This window comes from Anomaloglossus baeobatrachus, chromosome 4 (assembly GCF_048569485.1).
Source record: "Anomaloglossus baeobatrachus isolate aAnoBae1 chromosome 4, aAnoBae1.hap1, whole genome shotgun sequence".
NCBI lineage: Eukaryota > Metazoa > Chordata > Amphibia > Anura > Aromobatidae > Anomaloglossus > Anomaloglossus baeobatrachus.
The window spans coordinates 464,448,595-464,465,812 of NC_134356.1; the positions used below are offsets into that span (position 1 = coordinate 464,448,595).

At 50.8% G+C, this 17,218-nt stretch overlaps 1 protein-coding gene across 1 annotated transcript; it reads right to left on the bottom strand.

The window, feature by feature from the left end:
* Positions 1–6,129: 6,129 nt before the first annotated feature.
* On the bottom strand, positions 6,130–15,489 carry LOC142301694 (U3 small nucleolar ribonucleoprotein MPP10-like). Its single transcript, XM_075342715.1, has 4 exons — positions 15,361–15,489; positions 7,677–7,784; positions 6,963–7,193; positions 6,130–6,433 (listed from the first exon to the last, which is right to left on the bottom strand). Exons 1-4 carry the CDS (start codon positions 15,418–15,420, stop codon positions 6,284–6,286), a joined length of 549 nt encoding a protein of 182 aa, XP_075198830.1. The 5' UTR covers positions 15,421–15,489; the 3' UTR covers positions 6,130–6,283.
* Between the last annotated feature and the right edge of the window lie 1,729 nt (positions 15,490–17,218).

Genomic DNA, 17,218 nt, shown 5'->3' on the forward strand with positions numbered 1-17,218 from the left:
TAATGCCCAGGACGCACCCACGGCTCTGGTAGAATGGGCTTTCAGTCCTGATGGAATCGGAAGCCCAGCAGAACGGTAGGTGTGAAGAATTGGTTCCTTGATCCAACGCGCAAGGGTGGATTTGGAAGCTTGCGACCCTTTACGCTGACCAGCGACAAGGACAAAGAGTGCATCCGAGCGGCGCAGAGGCGCCGTGCGGGAAATGTAGATCCTGAGTGCTCTCACCAGATCCAATAAATGCAAACCTTTTTCAAATTGGTGAACTGGATGCGGACACAAAGACGGTAAAGTGATATCTTGATTGAGATGAAAGGAAGATACCACCTTGGGAAGAAATTCTGGAATTGGACGCAGAACTACCTTGTCCTGGTGAAACACCAGGAATGGAGATCTGCATGATAACGCCGCCAGCTCGGACACTCTCCGAAGAGACGTGACCGCCACTAGAAAGGCCACTTTCTGTGAAAGACGAGAAAGGGAAACCTCCTTCATAGGCTCGAAAGGCGGCTTTTGGAGAGCAATTAGAACCTTGTTCAGGTCCCAGGGCTCCAATGGCCGCTTGTAAGGGGGGACGATATGACAAACCCCTTGCAGGAACGTGCGTACCTGAGGAAGTCGCGCCAGGCGTTTCTGAAAAAATACGGATAGCGCGGAGACTTGACCCTTAAGGGAGCCAAGCGACAAACCTTTTTCAAACCCAGACTGCAGGAAGGAAAGAAAAGTAGGCAATGCAAAAGGCCAGGGAGAAACTCCCTGAGCCGAGCACCAAGATAGGAATATCCTCCACGTCCTGTGGTAGATCTTGGCGGAGGATGGTTTCCTAGCCTGTCTCATGGTGGCAACCACTTCATGAGATAAACCTGAGGCCGCTAGGATCCAGGACTCAATGGCCACACAGTCAGGTTCAGGGCCGCAGAATTCAGATGGAAAAACGGCCCTTGAGACAGCAAGTCTGGACGGTCTGGTAGTGCCCACGGATGGCCTACCGTGAGGTGCCACAGATCCGGGTACCACGACCTCCTTGGCCAGTCTGGAGCGACGAGAATGGCGCGGCGGCAGTCGGACCTGATTTTGCGGAGCACTCTGGGCAACAATGCCAGAGGTGGGAACACATACGGTAGCCGGAACTGTGACCAATCTTGAACTAAGGCGTCTGCCGCCAGAGCTCGGTGATCGTGAGACCGTGCCATGAAAACCGGGACCTTGTTGTTGTGCCGTGACGCCATCAGGTCGACGTCCGGCATCCCCCAGCGGCGACAGATCTCCTGAAACACGTCCGGGTGAAGGGACCATTCCCCTGCGTCCATGCCCTGGCGACTGAGAAAGTCTGCTTCCCAGTTTTCTACGCCTGGGATGTGAACGGCGGATATAGTGGATGCCGTGTCTTCCACCCACGTCAGAATCCGCCGGACTTCCTGGAAGGCTTGCCGACTGCGTGTTCCCCCTTGGTGGTTGATGTATGCCACCGCTGTGGAGTTGTCCGACTGAATTCGGATCTGCTTGCCTTCCAGCCACTGTTGGAAGGCTTGTAGGGCAAGATAGACTGCTCTGATCTCCAGAACATTGATCTGAAGGGTAGACTCTTTCCGAGTCCACGTACCCTGAGCCCTGTGGTGGAGAAACACTGCTCCCCACCCTGATAGACTCGCATCTGTCGTGACCACCGCCCAGGATGGGGGTAGGAACGACTTTCCTTTTGACAATGAGGTGGGAAGAAGCCACCACCGGAGAGATTCCTTGGCTGCCTGAGAGAGGGAGACCTCCCTGTCGAGGGACGTCGACTTCCCGTCCCATTGGCGGAGAATGTCCCATTGTAGTGGACGCAGATGAAACTGCGCAAAAGGAACTGCTTCCATTGCTGCTACCATCTTCCCTAGGAAATGCATGAGGCGCCTCAAGGGGTGCGACTGGCCCTGAAGGAGAGATTGCACCCCTATCTGTAGCGAGCACTGTTTGTCCAGTGGAAGTTTCACTATCGCTGAGAGAGTATGAAACTCCATGCCAAGATATGTTAGTGATTGGGTCGGGGTTAGATTTGACTTTGAAAAGTTGATAATCCACCCGAAACTCTGGAGAGTCTTCAGTGCCACGTTCAGGCTGTGTTGGCATGCCTCTTGAGAGGGCGCCTTGATAAGTAGATCGTCCAAATACGGGATCACGGAGTGACCTTGCGAGTGCAGGACTGCTACTACTGCTGCCATGACCTTGGTGAAGACCCGAGGGGCTGTCGCCAGCCCGAAAGGTAGAGCTACGAACTGCAGGTGTTCGCTTCCTATAACGAAGCGTAGAAAACGCTGATGCTCTGGCGCAATTGGCACGTGGACATAAGCATCCTTGATGTCTATTGATGCTAGGAAATCTCCTTGAGACATTGAGGCGATAACGGAGCGGAGAGATTCCATCCTGAACCTCCTGGTTTTTACGTGTTTGTTGAGCAGCTTTAGATCCAGGACGGGACGGAACGACCCGTCTTTCTTTGGCACCACAAACAAATTGGAGTAAAAACCGTGACCTTGTTCCTGAAGAGGAACAGAAGTCACCACTCCTTCCGCCTTTAGAGCGGACACCGCTTGCAGCAGAGCATCGGCTCGGTCGGGCGGTGGGGAAGTTCTGAAGAAGCGAGTTGGAGGACGAGAGCAGAACTCTATCCTGTACCCGTGAGACAGAATGTCTCTCACCCAACGGTCTTTGACCTGTGACAACCAAATGTCGCCAAAGCGGGAGAGCCTGCCACCGACCGAGGATGCGGAGAGAGGAGGCTGAGAGTCACGAGGAAGCCGTCTTGGTAACGGTTCTTCCGGCTGGCTTTTTTGGGCGTGATTGAGTCCGCCACGAATCTGAGCCCCTCTGATCCTTTTGAGTCCTTTTGGACGAGTAGAATTGGGACCTGCCTGAGCCTCGAAAGGACCGAAAACCAGACTGTCCCCTCCTCTGTTGAGGTTTGTTTTGTCTGGGCTGAGGTAAGGATGAATCCTTACCCTTGGAGTGTTTAATGATTTCATCCAAACGCTCACCAAACAATCGGTCACGAGAAAAAGGCAAACTGGTTAAGCACTTCTTGGAAGAAGAATCTGCCTTCCATTCTCTCAACCACAGGGCTCTGCGTAAAACCACAGAGTTGGCTGACGCCACCGCCGTACGGCTCGTAGAGTCTAGGACAGCATTAATCGCGTAAGACGCGAATGCAGACATTTGAGAGGTCAAGGGTGCCACCTGCGGAGCAGATGTACGTGTGACCGTGTCGACCTGTGTAAGCCCAGCTGAAATAGCTTGGAGTGCCCATACGGCTGCGAATGCTGGCGCCAACGACGCTCCAATAGCTTCATAGATGGATTTTAACCAGAGCTCCATCTGTCTGTCAGTGGCATCTTTAAGTGCCGCCCCATCTTCCACTGCAACTAGAGATCTGGCTGCAAGCCTGGAGATTGGAGGGTCCACCTTGGGACACTGTGTCCAGCCCTTGACCACGTCAGGGGGAAAAGGATAGCGTGTATCTTTAAGCCGTTTGGAAAAACGCTTATCTGGATAAGCGTGGTGTTTCTGGATTGCGTCTCTAAAGTCAGAGTGGTCCAGAAACGTGCTTAATTTACGCTTGGGACACCTGAAATGGAATTTCTCCTGCTGTGAAGCTGCCTCCTCCGCAAGAGGAGCTGGTGGAGAAATGTCTAACATCCTATTGATGGACGCTATAAGATCATTCACTATGGCGTCACCATCCGGGGTATCTAGATTGAGAGCGGCCCCAGCCTCAGACTCCTGATCAGTTACATCCGCCTCATCACACAGAGAGTCGTCCCGCTGGGACCCTGACCAGTGTGATGAAGTTGAGGGTCGCTCATAGCGAGCCCGCTTAGGTTGTCTGGGACTGTCGTCCGAGTCAGAGCCGTCACCCTGGGGTGCATATGACACCCCCGGAGCTAGGAAGTGGTCCAGCTGAGGGGGACCAGGGGGCAATGGATCAACAGTGCCCATGGTCTGAGTTACTGGTCTAGACTGCAATGTTTCAAGAATTTTAGACATAGTCATAGACAATCTGTCAGCAAAAGCTGCAAACTCCGTCCCTGTCACCTGGACAGCATTTACACGTGGTTCTCCCTGGGTCACCTCTAGCAGCGGCCCCGGCTGAGCAATTGCCACAGGGGCCGAGCACTGCACACAATGGGGGTCAGTGGAACCTGCCGGTAGAGTAGCCCCACATGCGGTACAAGCAGCATATAAAGTCCGTGCCTTGGCACTTTTGCTTTTTGCGGACGACATGCTGTTATCTCCTTGAGAAATCTAAGGAGGGTATATAGCAGAAAACCACCAGCGACTGTACAGTGCAAAGTATTGCCAGCACAAAATACAAAGTACACTATGGCACAAGTGGGGGAGAGCCCTTGAGGGCTGCTTACCGCCCGCTGAAAAGCGGGTGTGAGATCGTAGAATCCCTTGTCTGGGTCTCCCAGCCTCCCCTCCGCAGTTCAGCGTGCAGGCAGGAATGGCTGCCGGCGTCCTGTGAAGAGGGGCGGACCGTGGGCGTCCCAAACAAAAGAGCGGGAAACTGCGTCCCCCTGTGCCTAGTGTGAGGGCTGGAGTATGTAAAACAGACTCCAGCTCTTAACGCTGCTGGACTGTACAGCGTCCCGCCCTCCTCCTGACTGGCAGGTCCGGGGGCGGGAACGATACGAACTAGGCCGCAAAAGCCGGGGACTGTAGTAATCTAGCGCGGCCGTCATATATGCACGGCCAGCGCGGAAGTCCCCGGCGCACCACAAATCCCAGCCGCGACCAGTAAACACTGACCCCAGCGGCCGGATCGGCCGATCGTACAAAGTCACCTCACTCAGCAGAGCTGTAGTGAGTAACGGCACCAGCGCAGCAGCGCTGTTGACCCCGGCGCACTAACACACCCAGCAATGCTGCAGTGTGCGTGCGATAAGCACGGGGACACGGAGTACCTTGATGGAGCAGGGTCCTGTCCCTGAGAAAACTCCGCTCCGTATCCAGCAGATCCTCCAGGGGCTGTGGATGGAGCACGGCCTCAGTGCCCGGAGACCGGTAAAGTCCCACTTCACCCAGAGCCCTAATGGGGATGGGGAAGGAATCAGCATGTGGGCTCCAGCCTCCGTACCCGCAATGGGTACCTCAACCTTAACAAACACCGCCGACAGAAAGTGGGGTGAGAAGGGAGCATGCTGGGGGCCCTAGTAAGGGCCCTCTTTTCTTCCATCCGACATAGTCAGCAGCTGCTGCTGACTAAACAGTGGAGCTATGCGTGGATGTCTGGCCTCCTTCGCACAAAGCATAAAACTGAGGAGCCCGTGATCCCACGGGGGGGTGTATAGCCAGAAGGGGAGGGGCCTTACACTTTTAAGTGTAGTACTTTGTGTGGCCTCCGGAGGCAGTAGCTATACACCCAATTGTCTGGGTCTCCCAATTAGGAGCGACAAAGAAAGACAGTTTTTGCTACTTTTTTTATCCATTTTTTTTTTACTGTATTCACTGAAGGGGTTAACTAGTGTGACCCTTTTATAGATAGGGTTGTTATGGACGCAGCTATACCAAATATGCTTTTATAGAAATATAGTTTTATATTTTTGTTCTTTATTTTCTGATTTTTTTTTACAGAAATATATTTTTACAATTTTGTTTGTTTTTACTTACTCCCTATATGGGACATTACCTTTTACTGCACTGATTGCAGCTATACTGTATTGCAATGCACAATTATTGCAATACAGTATAGCTGTCAGTGCAGCACTGACCGAAGCATCTGGGATCATACTTCTGACATTCCATAGCTGGGTGACCCGAAGGTCGTCATGACAATTTCGGGTCACCATGGTAACAATTTGGCCCTCACGATCACATCTTGGGGGCACCAATCATAGGGAAAGGGAACGTGATCCCTCTCCCAGACCCCGAAGTACTGCAATCAATATAGATAGCGGAATTTAGGAGGTTGAACAGCCAGGGACAGTGCGGGGACCATCCCTGGCTGTGAGAACCAGGGCTCGGATGTTGGGTAAACAAGAGTCCCTGACTACAATTGTGAGGACAAAGCTCCTGTGCCCCCACGATTGCCAGGACGTACTCGGAATGTCCTTGGACGGGAACTATGTCTAATGTTAGGAAGGCGGTTAAATCAAGCACACAGATCACAACTGGTTATAAAAATTTATACAACTGGACACATTTTATTTTTACAAAAAAGTGGAAATGGGTGTTTCTTTAGCAGACGAGGTGTAGTTTTTTTTATCAAACTTAAATATCCGAGTCTAATGAGAGAAAAAAAAACTGGCTATAGCTTTAGTTTTTGGGCAGAAAGTTCATTCCTTTTCTTTGGTTTCTTCTGGGCAGTCTTAGCACCTTTAATCTGTAATTTGACTTGATCCTGAAGCTGGGAGAAGAAGGCTTGAGAAGATTTTAGGACTTTATCCTTTCCTTCATCCTGTGAAAAAAAAAAAAAAACGTTCCAATGAATTACACCAAAAATATTACCACCATCTACAGAACATGTAAATTAGATAGAAGACTGAACCAACAAAACGTACAGTTTAGTTTTTACCATATTTTACTTGTAAGTTATATAAAGAGAACCTGCAATGTCCCCAAAAGCTATTATCCTGTCCTGCAGATATGAGATTAATCTGCAGATTAGTAGTGTTCTAATGCGGTCTGGTCACCACACTGAAAACCCAGCTACCGGGGCACAACTTGGACAAAATGTTCCCTTCAAGTAAATATAAACAACAAAAAGCAATATTTTCACAGCGGTTTTATTAGTCCACCCCACCAACAACAAAAAATGGTGCAAACCACTGTGAAAGGCTGATTTACACATCGTAATTTTTTAACAAGAAAATAGATGGTTGTTTTGTGCAGAAAAAAAAAAACCCAAACAATATTAGCAGGCATCAGTGTTCTACCTAGCATGAGTGACCGATCATATGGCAATACCCACGAAGCAGACATTTTACCTTGAGTAATGTGGCTTTGCCTTCCTTGGTGAGCTTCTTCAGGCTGGCTTTGACTTCTTGCCTGGTCTGTTTCTTTCCTTTTTCAGCTCTCATCTTTTCAGACAATTTCTGCCTCTTTTCCCTTTCTTTTATTTTATGCCTCTTGATGGCCTTCTTCTTCCTCCTCTCGCGCTTCTTATCTGTGGCTGTCTTTTCAGCATTTGTCTTAATGTCTCCAGCTTTGTTCTTTTCCTATGAAATGAAATAGGAAGATGTTACATGATTCAGGCTTCCTGAACAACATAAATAAGAGGCCGGATCCCTCATTGCAAACATGCATCTTGTACTCTGAACTGCTGCAGAATTTCACAGAAAAACATCGGAGTCGAAGCCGGGAACAAGGTGACTAGTTGGGGGTGAAAAAAGTTTGTTTAAAAGAACTGAGAGTCCTCAGTAGTTGATACCTTTTAATGGCTAACTGAAAAGATGGTAATAATAGCTGGGGTGGAAAGGGGGGGGGGGGTATCACTGCCAGTTTCTCTCTGCCCACACAACTAGACAACTGGCCAACTGAGCGCAGGAAACCGCGCGGCCAACCGAGCACACAGGAAACCGGGCGGCCAACCGAGCGCATGAAACGTTTTCTGCACAGACCTGAGCTCAGTATATCACACAACTGATAACATTTTGTAGTGCACCAAGGATACAAATCATCTCAAAAAGAAAGGGCCTTACTTTAATTTCCTCAGGAGCCAGAAGAGCCGCCTCACTCACTCCCACTGGGGCCACCTCTTCCATACTAATTGCAGGGAGATGTGAAACCACTTTAATTTCTGGAACCACCTAAGAGCAGGGAAAAAAAAAAAGGTTAGTCAGACATACAAGAATTAAATCATTCATGACCTATCCTATCATCAGTGTGTGACTGGTGAGCTTTGTGCTTGATTTTGAAGTTTTCCCACTAAAGGGTGCTTTACACCCTGCGACATCGCTAGCGATCTCGTTAGCGATGTGACACGCTAGATCGCAGATGCGATCTGCCGAGATCGCACATGTGACCGGCGCTATAAAAACGACCTATGTGCGATCTCGGCAGATCACATCTGCGATCTGGAGTGTTACATCGCTAACGAGATTGCTAGCGATGTCGCAGCATGTAAAGCACCCTTTAGTTAATTTTTTTTGACCATGTGCAAAACTATGACCGTAGTATGCACTATTCTGGTTGGATGAAAATAACGCAGGTAATTGCAGGCCACCCCCAGATATGTAGACAAGCGCACGTAGACGCCTGCGCATATGACTGGCCCGATTATGTTAACGGCTATCTTAACTATACCTTACATACATGGGAATGACCAACAGCACTACAGTCACCTCATCCTATAGTCCATTTATAGGCAATAAAGAGAATTTTGTTTACTTACCGTAAATTCTTTTTCTTGTAGTTCCGACATGGGAGACCCAAACCATGGGTGTATAGCTAGCGCCTCCGGAGGACACACAAAGTACTACACTCAAACGTGTAGCTCCTCCCTCCGGGCTATATACACTCCCTGGATGACAATCTACCCAGTTCAGTGCAAAAGCTGAAGGAGGACATCCACCCATAAGTAGAGATAGAGTAAAACTCGGCAAGACCAGAACTCTGTCTACTAACAACAGCCGGTGAAACACACGGAACAAAAAACTGCCAATAGGCAACAGGGAGGGTGCTGGGTCTCCCATGTCGGAACTACAAGAAAAAGAATTTACGGTAAGTAAACAAAATTCTCTTTTTCTTTATCGTTCCTTCCATGGGAGACCCAAACCATGGGACGTTCCAAAGCAGTCCATGGGTGGGAAATAAACCAAACTGAGAAGTAGGCAAAACCTAACTTCACAAATGGGCGACAGCCGCCTGAAGGATGCGTGTGCCCAAGCTCGCATTTGCCGAAGCATGAGCATGCACTTGGTAGTGCTTCGAAAAAGTGTGCAGACTGGACCAAGTGGCAGCCTGACAAACCTGCTGAGCCGTAGCCTGGTGCCTGAAAGCCCAGGAGGCACCGACAGCTCTGGTCGAGTGCGCCTTAATCCCCGGCGGGGGAGGCACCTGAGAACACTGGTAGGCATCGGCGATAGCCGACCTAATCCAACGAGCTAGGGTCGGTTTAGAAGCAGAGAGACCCTTGCGCTGACCTGTGGTTAGCACAAAAAGTGAGGTGCACCTTTCGGCGGTGCGTGATACATAGATTCGGAGCGCTCGCACCAAATCCAAGGTGTGCAACGCCTTCTCAAAGCGATGCACAGAGGCCGGACAAAGAGAGGGCAATGAAATGTCCTGGTTAAGGTGGAAAGAAGACACCACCTTAGGGAGAAAGTCCGGAGTCGGACGAAGAACCACCTTGTCTTGGTGAAACACCAAAAAGGGGGATTCCGAAGAGAGCGCAGCCAAATCAGAAACTCTCCTGAGAGAAGTTATGGCTACTAGAAAAACAACTTTCTGTGAAAGTCTAGACAAAGGAACCTCCCTGAGAGGCTCAAAAGGGGGTTTCTGTAAGGCCGTGAGGACCAGATTAAGGTCCCAGGGATCCAAGGGCCGCCGGTAAGGAGGAATGATGTGAGATGCGCCCTGCATGAAGGTGCGCACCTGAGCCAGTCGGGCGATACGCCGCTGGAACAATACCGACAAAGCCGACACCTGTCCCTTGAGGGAATTGAGGGACAGACCTAGGTGTAGACCTGACTGTAGAAAAGGCAGGATGGTCGGCAAGGAGAACGGCCAAGGAGCATGGTCGGAAGAGCGACACCAGGACAGGAAAATCCTCCAAGTCCTGTGGTAAATCTTGGCCGAGGAAGACTTCCGAGCCTGAGTCATGGTGGAGATGACCTCAGAGGGAATGCCTGAAGCCGTCAGGATCCAGGACTCAAGAGCCACGCCGTCAATCTGAGAGCCGCAGAATTCTGGCGGAAAAACGGACCTTGAGAGAGAAGGTCTGGGCGGTCCGGGAGATGCCACGGCACCTCTACGGACAGGCGGAGCAGGTCTGGGTACCAAGCTCGCCTGGGCCAGTCCGGAGCAATGAGTATGACTCGACGGCCCTCCGTTCTGATCTTGCGCAGAACCCTGGGCAAGAGCGCTAGAGGGGGAAACACATAGGCCAGACGGAACTGAGACCAATCTTGAACCAGTGCGTCTGCTGCGAAGGCTTGAGGATCGTGGGAGCGAGCCACGTAAACCGGAACCTTGTTGTTGTGCCGGGATGCCATTAGATCCACTTCCGGAGTGCCCCACTTGCGGCAGATCGATCTGAACACTGACGGATGCAGGGCCCACTCGCCGCTGTCCACGGTTTGACGGCTGAGATAATCGGCCTCCCAGTTTTCCACGCTTGGGATGTGGACTGCAGATATGGTGGACTTTGAGTCCTCCGTCCACTGGAGGATTCGTTGAACCTCCAACATCGCCAGACGGCTGTGAGTTCCGCCCTGGTGATTGATGTAGGCAACCGCTGTCGCGTTGTCCGAATGAACCCGAATGTGCTTGCCCACCAAGAGGTGGTGAAAGTCTAGGAGAGCTAGAAACACAGCTCTGATCTCCAGCACATTGATCGAGAGGGCTGATTCGGACGGAGTCCAAGTGCCCTGTGCTCGGTGATGGAGAAATACTGCTCCCCAACCGGAGAGGCTGGCATCCGTGGTGAGGATCACCCAGGACGGAGTCAGGAAGGAGCGTCCCTGTGACAGAGAGAGGGGCTGAAGCCACCACTGAAGGGAGCTCCTGGCCTGTGATGACAGAGCCACCAGCCTGTCCAAGGAAGAGATCCGCTTGTCCTAACAGCGGAGAATGTCCAGCTGCAAGGGACGCAGATGGAACTGGGCAAAGGGAACCGCTTCCATTGACGCCACCATCTGACCCAGCACCTGCATGAGGTGTCTGATGGAATGACGGCGGTGCCGCAGAAGAGAGCGCACCGCCAGACGAAGGGACTGCTGTTTGACTAGGGGCAACTTGACAAGTGCCGGCAGAGTCTCGAATTGCATCCCTAGGTACATAAGTACCTGGGTCGGGGTCAGAGTGGACTTGGGCAGGTTGACAAGCCACCCGAACTGAACTAGCGTGGCGACAGTGAGAGAGACACTCCGCTGGCAGTCTACACTGGATGAGGCCTTGACTAGAAGGTCGTCCAGGTAAGGAATCACTGCCAACCCCTGGAGGTGCAGGACCGCAACCACTGCTGCCATGACCTTGGTGAACACTCGAGGGGCCGTGGCTAAGCCAAAGGGAAGAGCCACGAATTGGAAATGTTCCTCCCAGATTGCAAAGCGTAGCTAACGCTGGTGTGAGACCGCAATAGGCACATGCAGATAGGCATCTCTGATGTCGATGGATGCCAGAAAATCTCCTTGGGTCATTGAGGCAATGACCGATCTCAGAGATTCCATGCGAAAGTGCCGCACCTGAACATGCTTGTTGAGAAGCTTGAGATCCAGGATGGGCCGGAAGAAACCGTCCTTCTTGGGGACTAGAAAGAGGTTTGAGTAGAAACCGCTGAACCGTTCCCGGGCGGGAACCGGAACAATTACCCCGTTGGCCTGCAGGGATGCCACGGCCTGAGAGAAGGCGGCGGCTTTGGAGCAGGGGGGTGTGGACAGAAAAAATCTGTTTGGCGGGCTGGAAGAAAATTCTATCCTGTAGCCGTGGGAGATGATATCCCGCACCCACTGATCGGCGACGTGTTGGAACCACACGTCTCCAAAGTGGGAGAGCCTGCCACCGACCAAGGACGTTGCTGGCGCAGCCAGATAGTCAAGAGGAGGCTGCCTTAGTGGCAGCGGCTCCTCCGGTCTTTTGAGGACGCGGCTTTGCGCGCCAGTTTGATTTACGATCCTTGGTGCGGTCGAGGGCTTAGAGGATGACCAGTTAGAGGAACAAAAGGACCGAAACCTCGATTGGATCCTGCCCTGGACAGGTTTCCTAGCTTTAGTTTGAGGCAAGGAAGTACTCTTCCTGCCAGTAGCTTCCTTAATTATGTCATCCAGCTGTTCCCCAAACAGCCGGGACCCAGCAAAAGGGAGACTCGCAAGGAACTTCTTAGAGAAAGCGTCTGCTTTCCACTCTCGAAGCCACAAGATCCTGCGGATCGCGAGGGAGTTAGCGGAGGCCACCGCCGTGCGGTGAGAAGCCTCCAGGATGGCAGACATGGCGTAGGATGCAAAAGCCGAAGCTTGAGAAGTTAAGGCATCCCTCTCAGGAATAGAGTCCCTGGTAAGGGAATGTATCTCCTCCAGAGAGGCAGAGACTGCCTTGAGAGCCCACACTGCCGCAAAAGACGGGGAGACGAGGCTCCTGCCGCCTCATATACAGACTTGGCCAGAAGGTCAACCTGGCGGTCAGTGGGATCCTTAAGAGAAGTGCCATCAGCCACAGCTACGACTGTGCGGGCTGAGATTCTGGACACCGGAGGGTCTACCTTTGGGGACTGGGCCCATTCCTTAACCACCTCTGGTGGAAAAGAAAAACGGTCATCTGAACTACGCTTAGGAAAACGTTTGTCAGGACAGGCCCTGGGTTTGTTAACAGTGGTCTGAAAGCTGGAGTGGTTAAAAAACAGACTCCTAGCTTTCTTAGGTGAGGTAAATTGGTGCATCTCTACCAGAGAGGCTTGTTCCTCTGACTCTGGTGGATTGAGGTTCAGTACGGAGTTAATGGACGCAATCAAGTCACTAACATCCGCATCACCCTCAGACAAGTCAATGGGGTACATAGAGGTAGCGTCTGAGCCCACAGTAAACGAATCCTCCTCGCCCTGTACCTCGGCACGTGAATCAGAGCCGTGGGAAGAGGAAGGAGAAGGGTCCCTGCGTCTCCGTTTAGGGGGACGGGGTCCTAGGACATGCTCTGAGAGCTCTGCAGAGCTAGGAGCAGGAGAAGCACCCTGAGAAGGGGGCTGATGCATGGTCAGCAGTGTCCGGGACAGCTGCCCCATGGAGTCAGCAAAAGAGTGGGATGCTACCCAAGCCGGGGGTTCAGCCACCGGGGCCGAAGCAGCCGGAGGAACCCCTGAGGAGACTCCAGGCTGAGACACAACCATATTAGCACAGGCATCACAATGTGGGTATGTGCTTGGCTCTGGCAGAATGAGCTTACATGCAGTGCATGTAGCGTACATGTTTGCAGCCTTGCTCCGGGTGACAGACATGCTGCTGAGGTGGAAGTTCTGCAGCAAGCAAACACTCCTGTAGAATGTCCTGAGAGTGTAATAAAAAGCCCACAACCAGAGGTTGTGGCTTACCAGACCGCTCTCTGTGTGCCCTCCGGATTCCACAGCTCAAAGCCCAAGTGAAGCGTCAGCCCTCCTAAACAGCAGCAGCATCCAGCGCCGTCCAGTGTAAGAACGCTGAGAAAATGGCGCTGGAAGGAGGAGGGGGGCGGGTATTAGGCCAAGAGCGGGAAAACGGAGGGCCAGGGAGAGATGCAGAGAGAGAGACAGGGGAGGGAACATCTCCCCAGAGAGGAGTGCCCTCCCCTCTGCTGGCCGAGCGGTGGGCGGCGTCTGTATGCATGACATGCAGAGAAGCCGAAACCGAAACTAGGCCCAAACTAAAGCCGGGGCCTAGATTTTAAAATGCGGCCGACGAGCAGGCACCTTCAGCGCGGTTCTCAGGGGAAACCCCCAGAACCGGCCGGAATTTACAGTAACGATAAAACACATACTGTCCCCCTAATAAAAGTACCCGGGACCCCTGAAAAAACGTCTCAATACTTAGCTTTTGAGACGCAGGGCCATGTCCTTGAGGGGGGGGGGGGAACGCTCCTTCCAGCAGGAACCAGACAGGGCTGCGGATGGAGACCGGTCTCCTGCAAGCAGAGAGGACCGTGATGGCTCCCACTTCAAACCAGAGCCTCTCAGAGGATGTGAAGGAGCGTGGCATGTGAAGGCTCCAGCCTTGTAAAGTCAACCTTAACAGCACCGCCGACTGAGTGGGGTGTGAAGGGACATGCCGGGAGTCCAGACTGGACCCGCTTTTCTTCTAAATCTTGAAAATCAAAAAATAAAAATGAAAAAATATCAGAGAATGCAAGTGTGTGTATCCTCCTGAAACACAAAGCATTGAACTGGGTAGATTGTCATCCAGGGAGTGTATATAGCCCGGAGGGAGGAGCTACACGTTTGAGTGTAGTACTTTGTGTGTCCTCCGGAGGCGCTAGCTATACACCCATGGTTTGGGTCTCCCATGGAAGGAACGATAAAGAAATCTATTTTATAAGCAATAACCAGACGTATTCTATGAGAAAAATGTTTTTCAATATGTCCATCTGCTTCAGATTTATAAAATCGACATCCTCAGGTTACTGATTTTTCCTACCTGTTTTGACCAAAGTCAAACATATATGCGATTCATTGTGCAGTTGGGTAGAAGAGCCACCTTCTAAGGGAGGATCCTTTCAGAGAATGTTTGTCCCTGACTGCAGTTAAAAAAAACAAAAAAAGAACAACACAACAAACCTTTTCTCCCCATCCTAGGTCCAGTGCAGAGTCTCTGGTAGTGTCCCTCGTGCCCGGTATTGGCTGCAGCAGCTGTCAGTATAGACCGAACGCCCTGCTCGGAGCTGTTCACATTACATCAGTGCCGCAGACAATACCGGACACAGACCAGAGACTGGACGATGGATCTGGGAATGGGAAGTAAGCATGGGTTTTCTTTTTTTTTTTCATAAACAAACTGCAGCCACGAAAGAAAATTTTCAGAAAAGAGGACAACCCCTTTAACCCTTCACCCCCAGTCAATTTTCCGTTTTCGTTTTTTCCCCTCCTTCTTCCGAGAGCCATAATTGTTTTATTTTTCAGTCAGTATTGCCATATAAGGGCTTATTTTTTTGCGGGCAAGTTGTAAAATGTGAAATTCCACATTGTTTTTTTTGGGGGGGGGGGGCTATTTAGTGTTCACTATATGGTAAAATTGACATGTCAGTATTATGCCTCAGGTGGCTACGAGTTCGTAGACACCAAACATGTATATATTTACTTTTATCTAAGCGGTGGAAAAAAAAAAGAACAGAAATTTGTCCAAAAAAAGACTTGCGCTTTTGTTGCCAATTTCCAAGATGCGTACTGTTCCCATTATCCAGGATCTGGGGCTCAGCGATGGCTTATTTTTTGCGTCTTGAGCTGACATTTTTAATCATACCAGTTTTGCATAGATGTGCTGTTTTGATTGCCTGTTATTGCATTTTAATGCCATGTTGCGGCGACAAAAAAAAAAAAAATATATAATTTTTTTTTTTTTAAACGACTTTCTGAATTTTTTTCTTTTTGCCACTTAAAAAAACAAAAAAAACCCGCAGGTCAGAAAGAAACGAAGATAACACTCATAACAACAAAACAGACCAACAAAGAAGCAAAACAAAACAGTACAGTAACATGGAAAAGATTACCGGTTTGGGTGTAAAATGGAAGTTGGATAGAGCATCAAGTTTCAGGAACAGGCTGTCCATTAGTTTCTGAATTTCAGCGTGCTTTGGATCTTCCTCCTCCTCTTTTTTTTTCTAGAAAGAAATAGGATATTAATATCTGCAATGCCATGCCAAGATATGTTAGTGATTGGGTCGGGGTTAGATTTGACTTTGAAAAGTTGATAATCCACCCGAAACTCTGGAGAGTCTTCAGTGCCACGTTCAGGCTGTGTTGGCATGCCTCTTGAGAGGGCGCCTTGATAAGTAGATCGTCCAAATACGGGATCACGGAGTGACCTTGCGAGTGCAGGACTGCTACTACTGCTGCCATGACCTTGGTGAAGACCCGAGGGGCTGTCGCCAGCCCGAAAGGTAGAGCTACGAACTGCAGGTGTTCGCTTCCTATAACGAAGCGTAGAAAACGCTGATGCTCTGGCGCAATTGGCACGTGGACATAAGCATCCTTGATGTCTATTGATGCTAGGAAATCTCCTTGAGACATTGAGGCGATAACGGAGCGGAGAGATTCCATCCTGAACCTCCTGGTTTTTACGTGTTTGTTGAGCAGCTTTAGATCCAGGACAGGACGGAACGACCCGTCTTTCTTTGGCACCACAAACAAATTGGAGTAAAAACCGTGACCTTGTTCCTGAAGAGGAACAGAAGTCACCACTCCTTCCGCCTTTAGAGCGGACACCGCTTGCAGCAGAGCATCGGCTCGGTCGGGCGGTGGGGAAGTTCTGAAGAAGCGAGTTGGAGGACGAGAGCAGAACTCTATCCTGTACCCGTGAGACAGAATGTCTCTCACCCAACGGTCTTTGACCTGTGACAACCAAATGTCGTCAAAGCGGGAGAGCCTGCCACCGACCGAGGATGCGGAGAGAGGAGGCTGAGAGTCATGAGGAAGCCGTCTTGGTAACGGTTCTTCCGGCTGGCTTTTTTGGGCGTGATTGAGTCCGCCACGAATCTGAGCCCCTCTGATCCTTTTGAGTCCTTTTGGACGAGTAGAATTGGGACCTGCCTGAGCCTCGAAAGGACCGAAAACCAGACTGTCCCCTCCTCTGTTGAGGTTTGTTTTGTCTGGGCTGAGGTAAGGATGAATCCTTACCCTTGGAGTGTTTAATGATTTCATCCAAACGCTCACCAAACAATCGGTCACGAGAAAAAGGCAAACTGGTTAAGCACTTCTTGGAAGAAGAATCTGCCTTCCATTCTCTCAACCACAGGGCTCTGCGTAAAACCACAGAGTTGGCTGACGCCACCGCCGTACGGCTCGTAGAGTCTAGGACAGCATTAATCGCGTAAGACGCGAATGCAGACATTTGAGAGGTCAAGGGTGCCACCTGCGGAGCAGATGTACGTGTGACCGTGTCGACCTGTGTAAGCCCAGCTGAAATAGCTTGGAGTGCCCATACGGCTGCGAATGCTGGCGCCAACGACGCTCCAATAGCTTCATAGATGGATTTTAACCAGAGCTCCATCTGTCTGTCAGTGGCATCTTTAAGTGCCGCCCCATCTTCCACTGCAACTAGAGATCTGGCTGCAAGCCTGGAGATTGGAGGGTCCACCTTGGGACACTGTGTCCAGCCCTTGACCACGTCAGGGGGAAAAGGATAGCGTGTATCTTTAAGCCGTTTGGAAAAACGCTTATCTGGATAAGCGTGGTGTTTCTGGATTGCGTCTCTAAAGTCAGAGTGGTCCAGAAACGTGCTTAATTTACGCTTGGGACACCTGAAATGGAATTTCTCCTGCTGTGAAGCTGCCTCCTCCGCAAGAGGAGCTGGTGGAGAAATGTCTAACATCCTATTGATGGACGCTATAAGATCATTCACTATGGCGT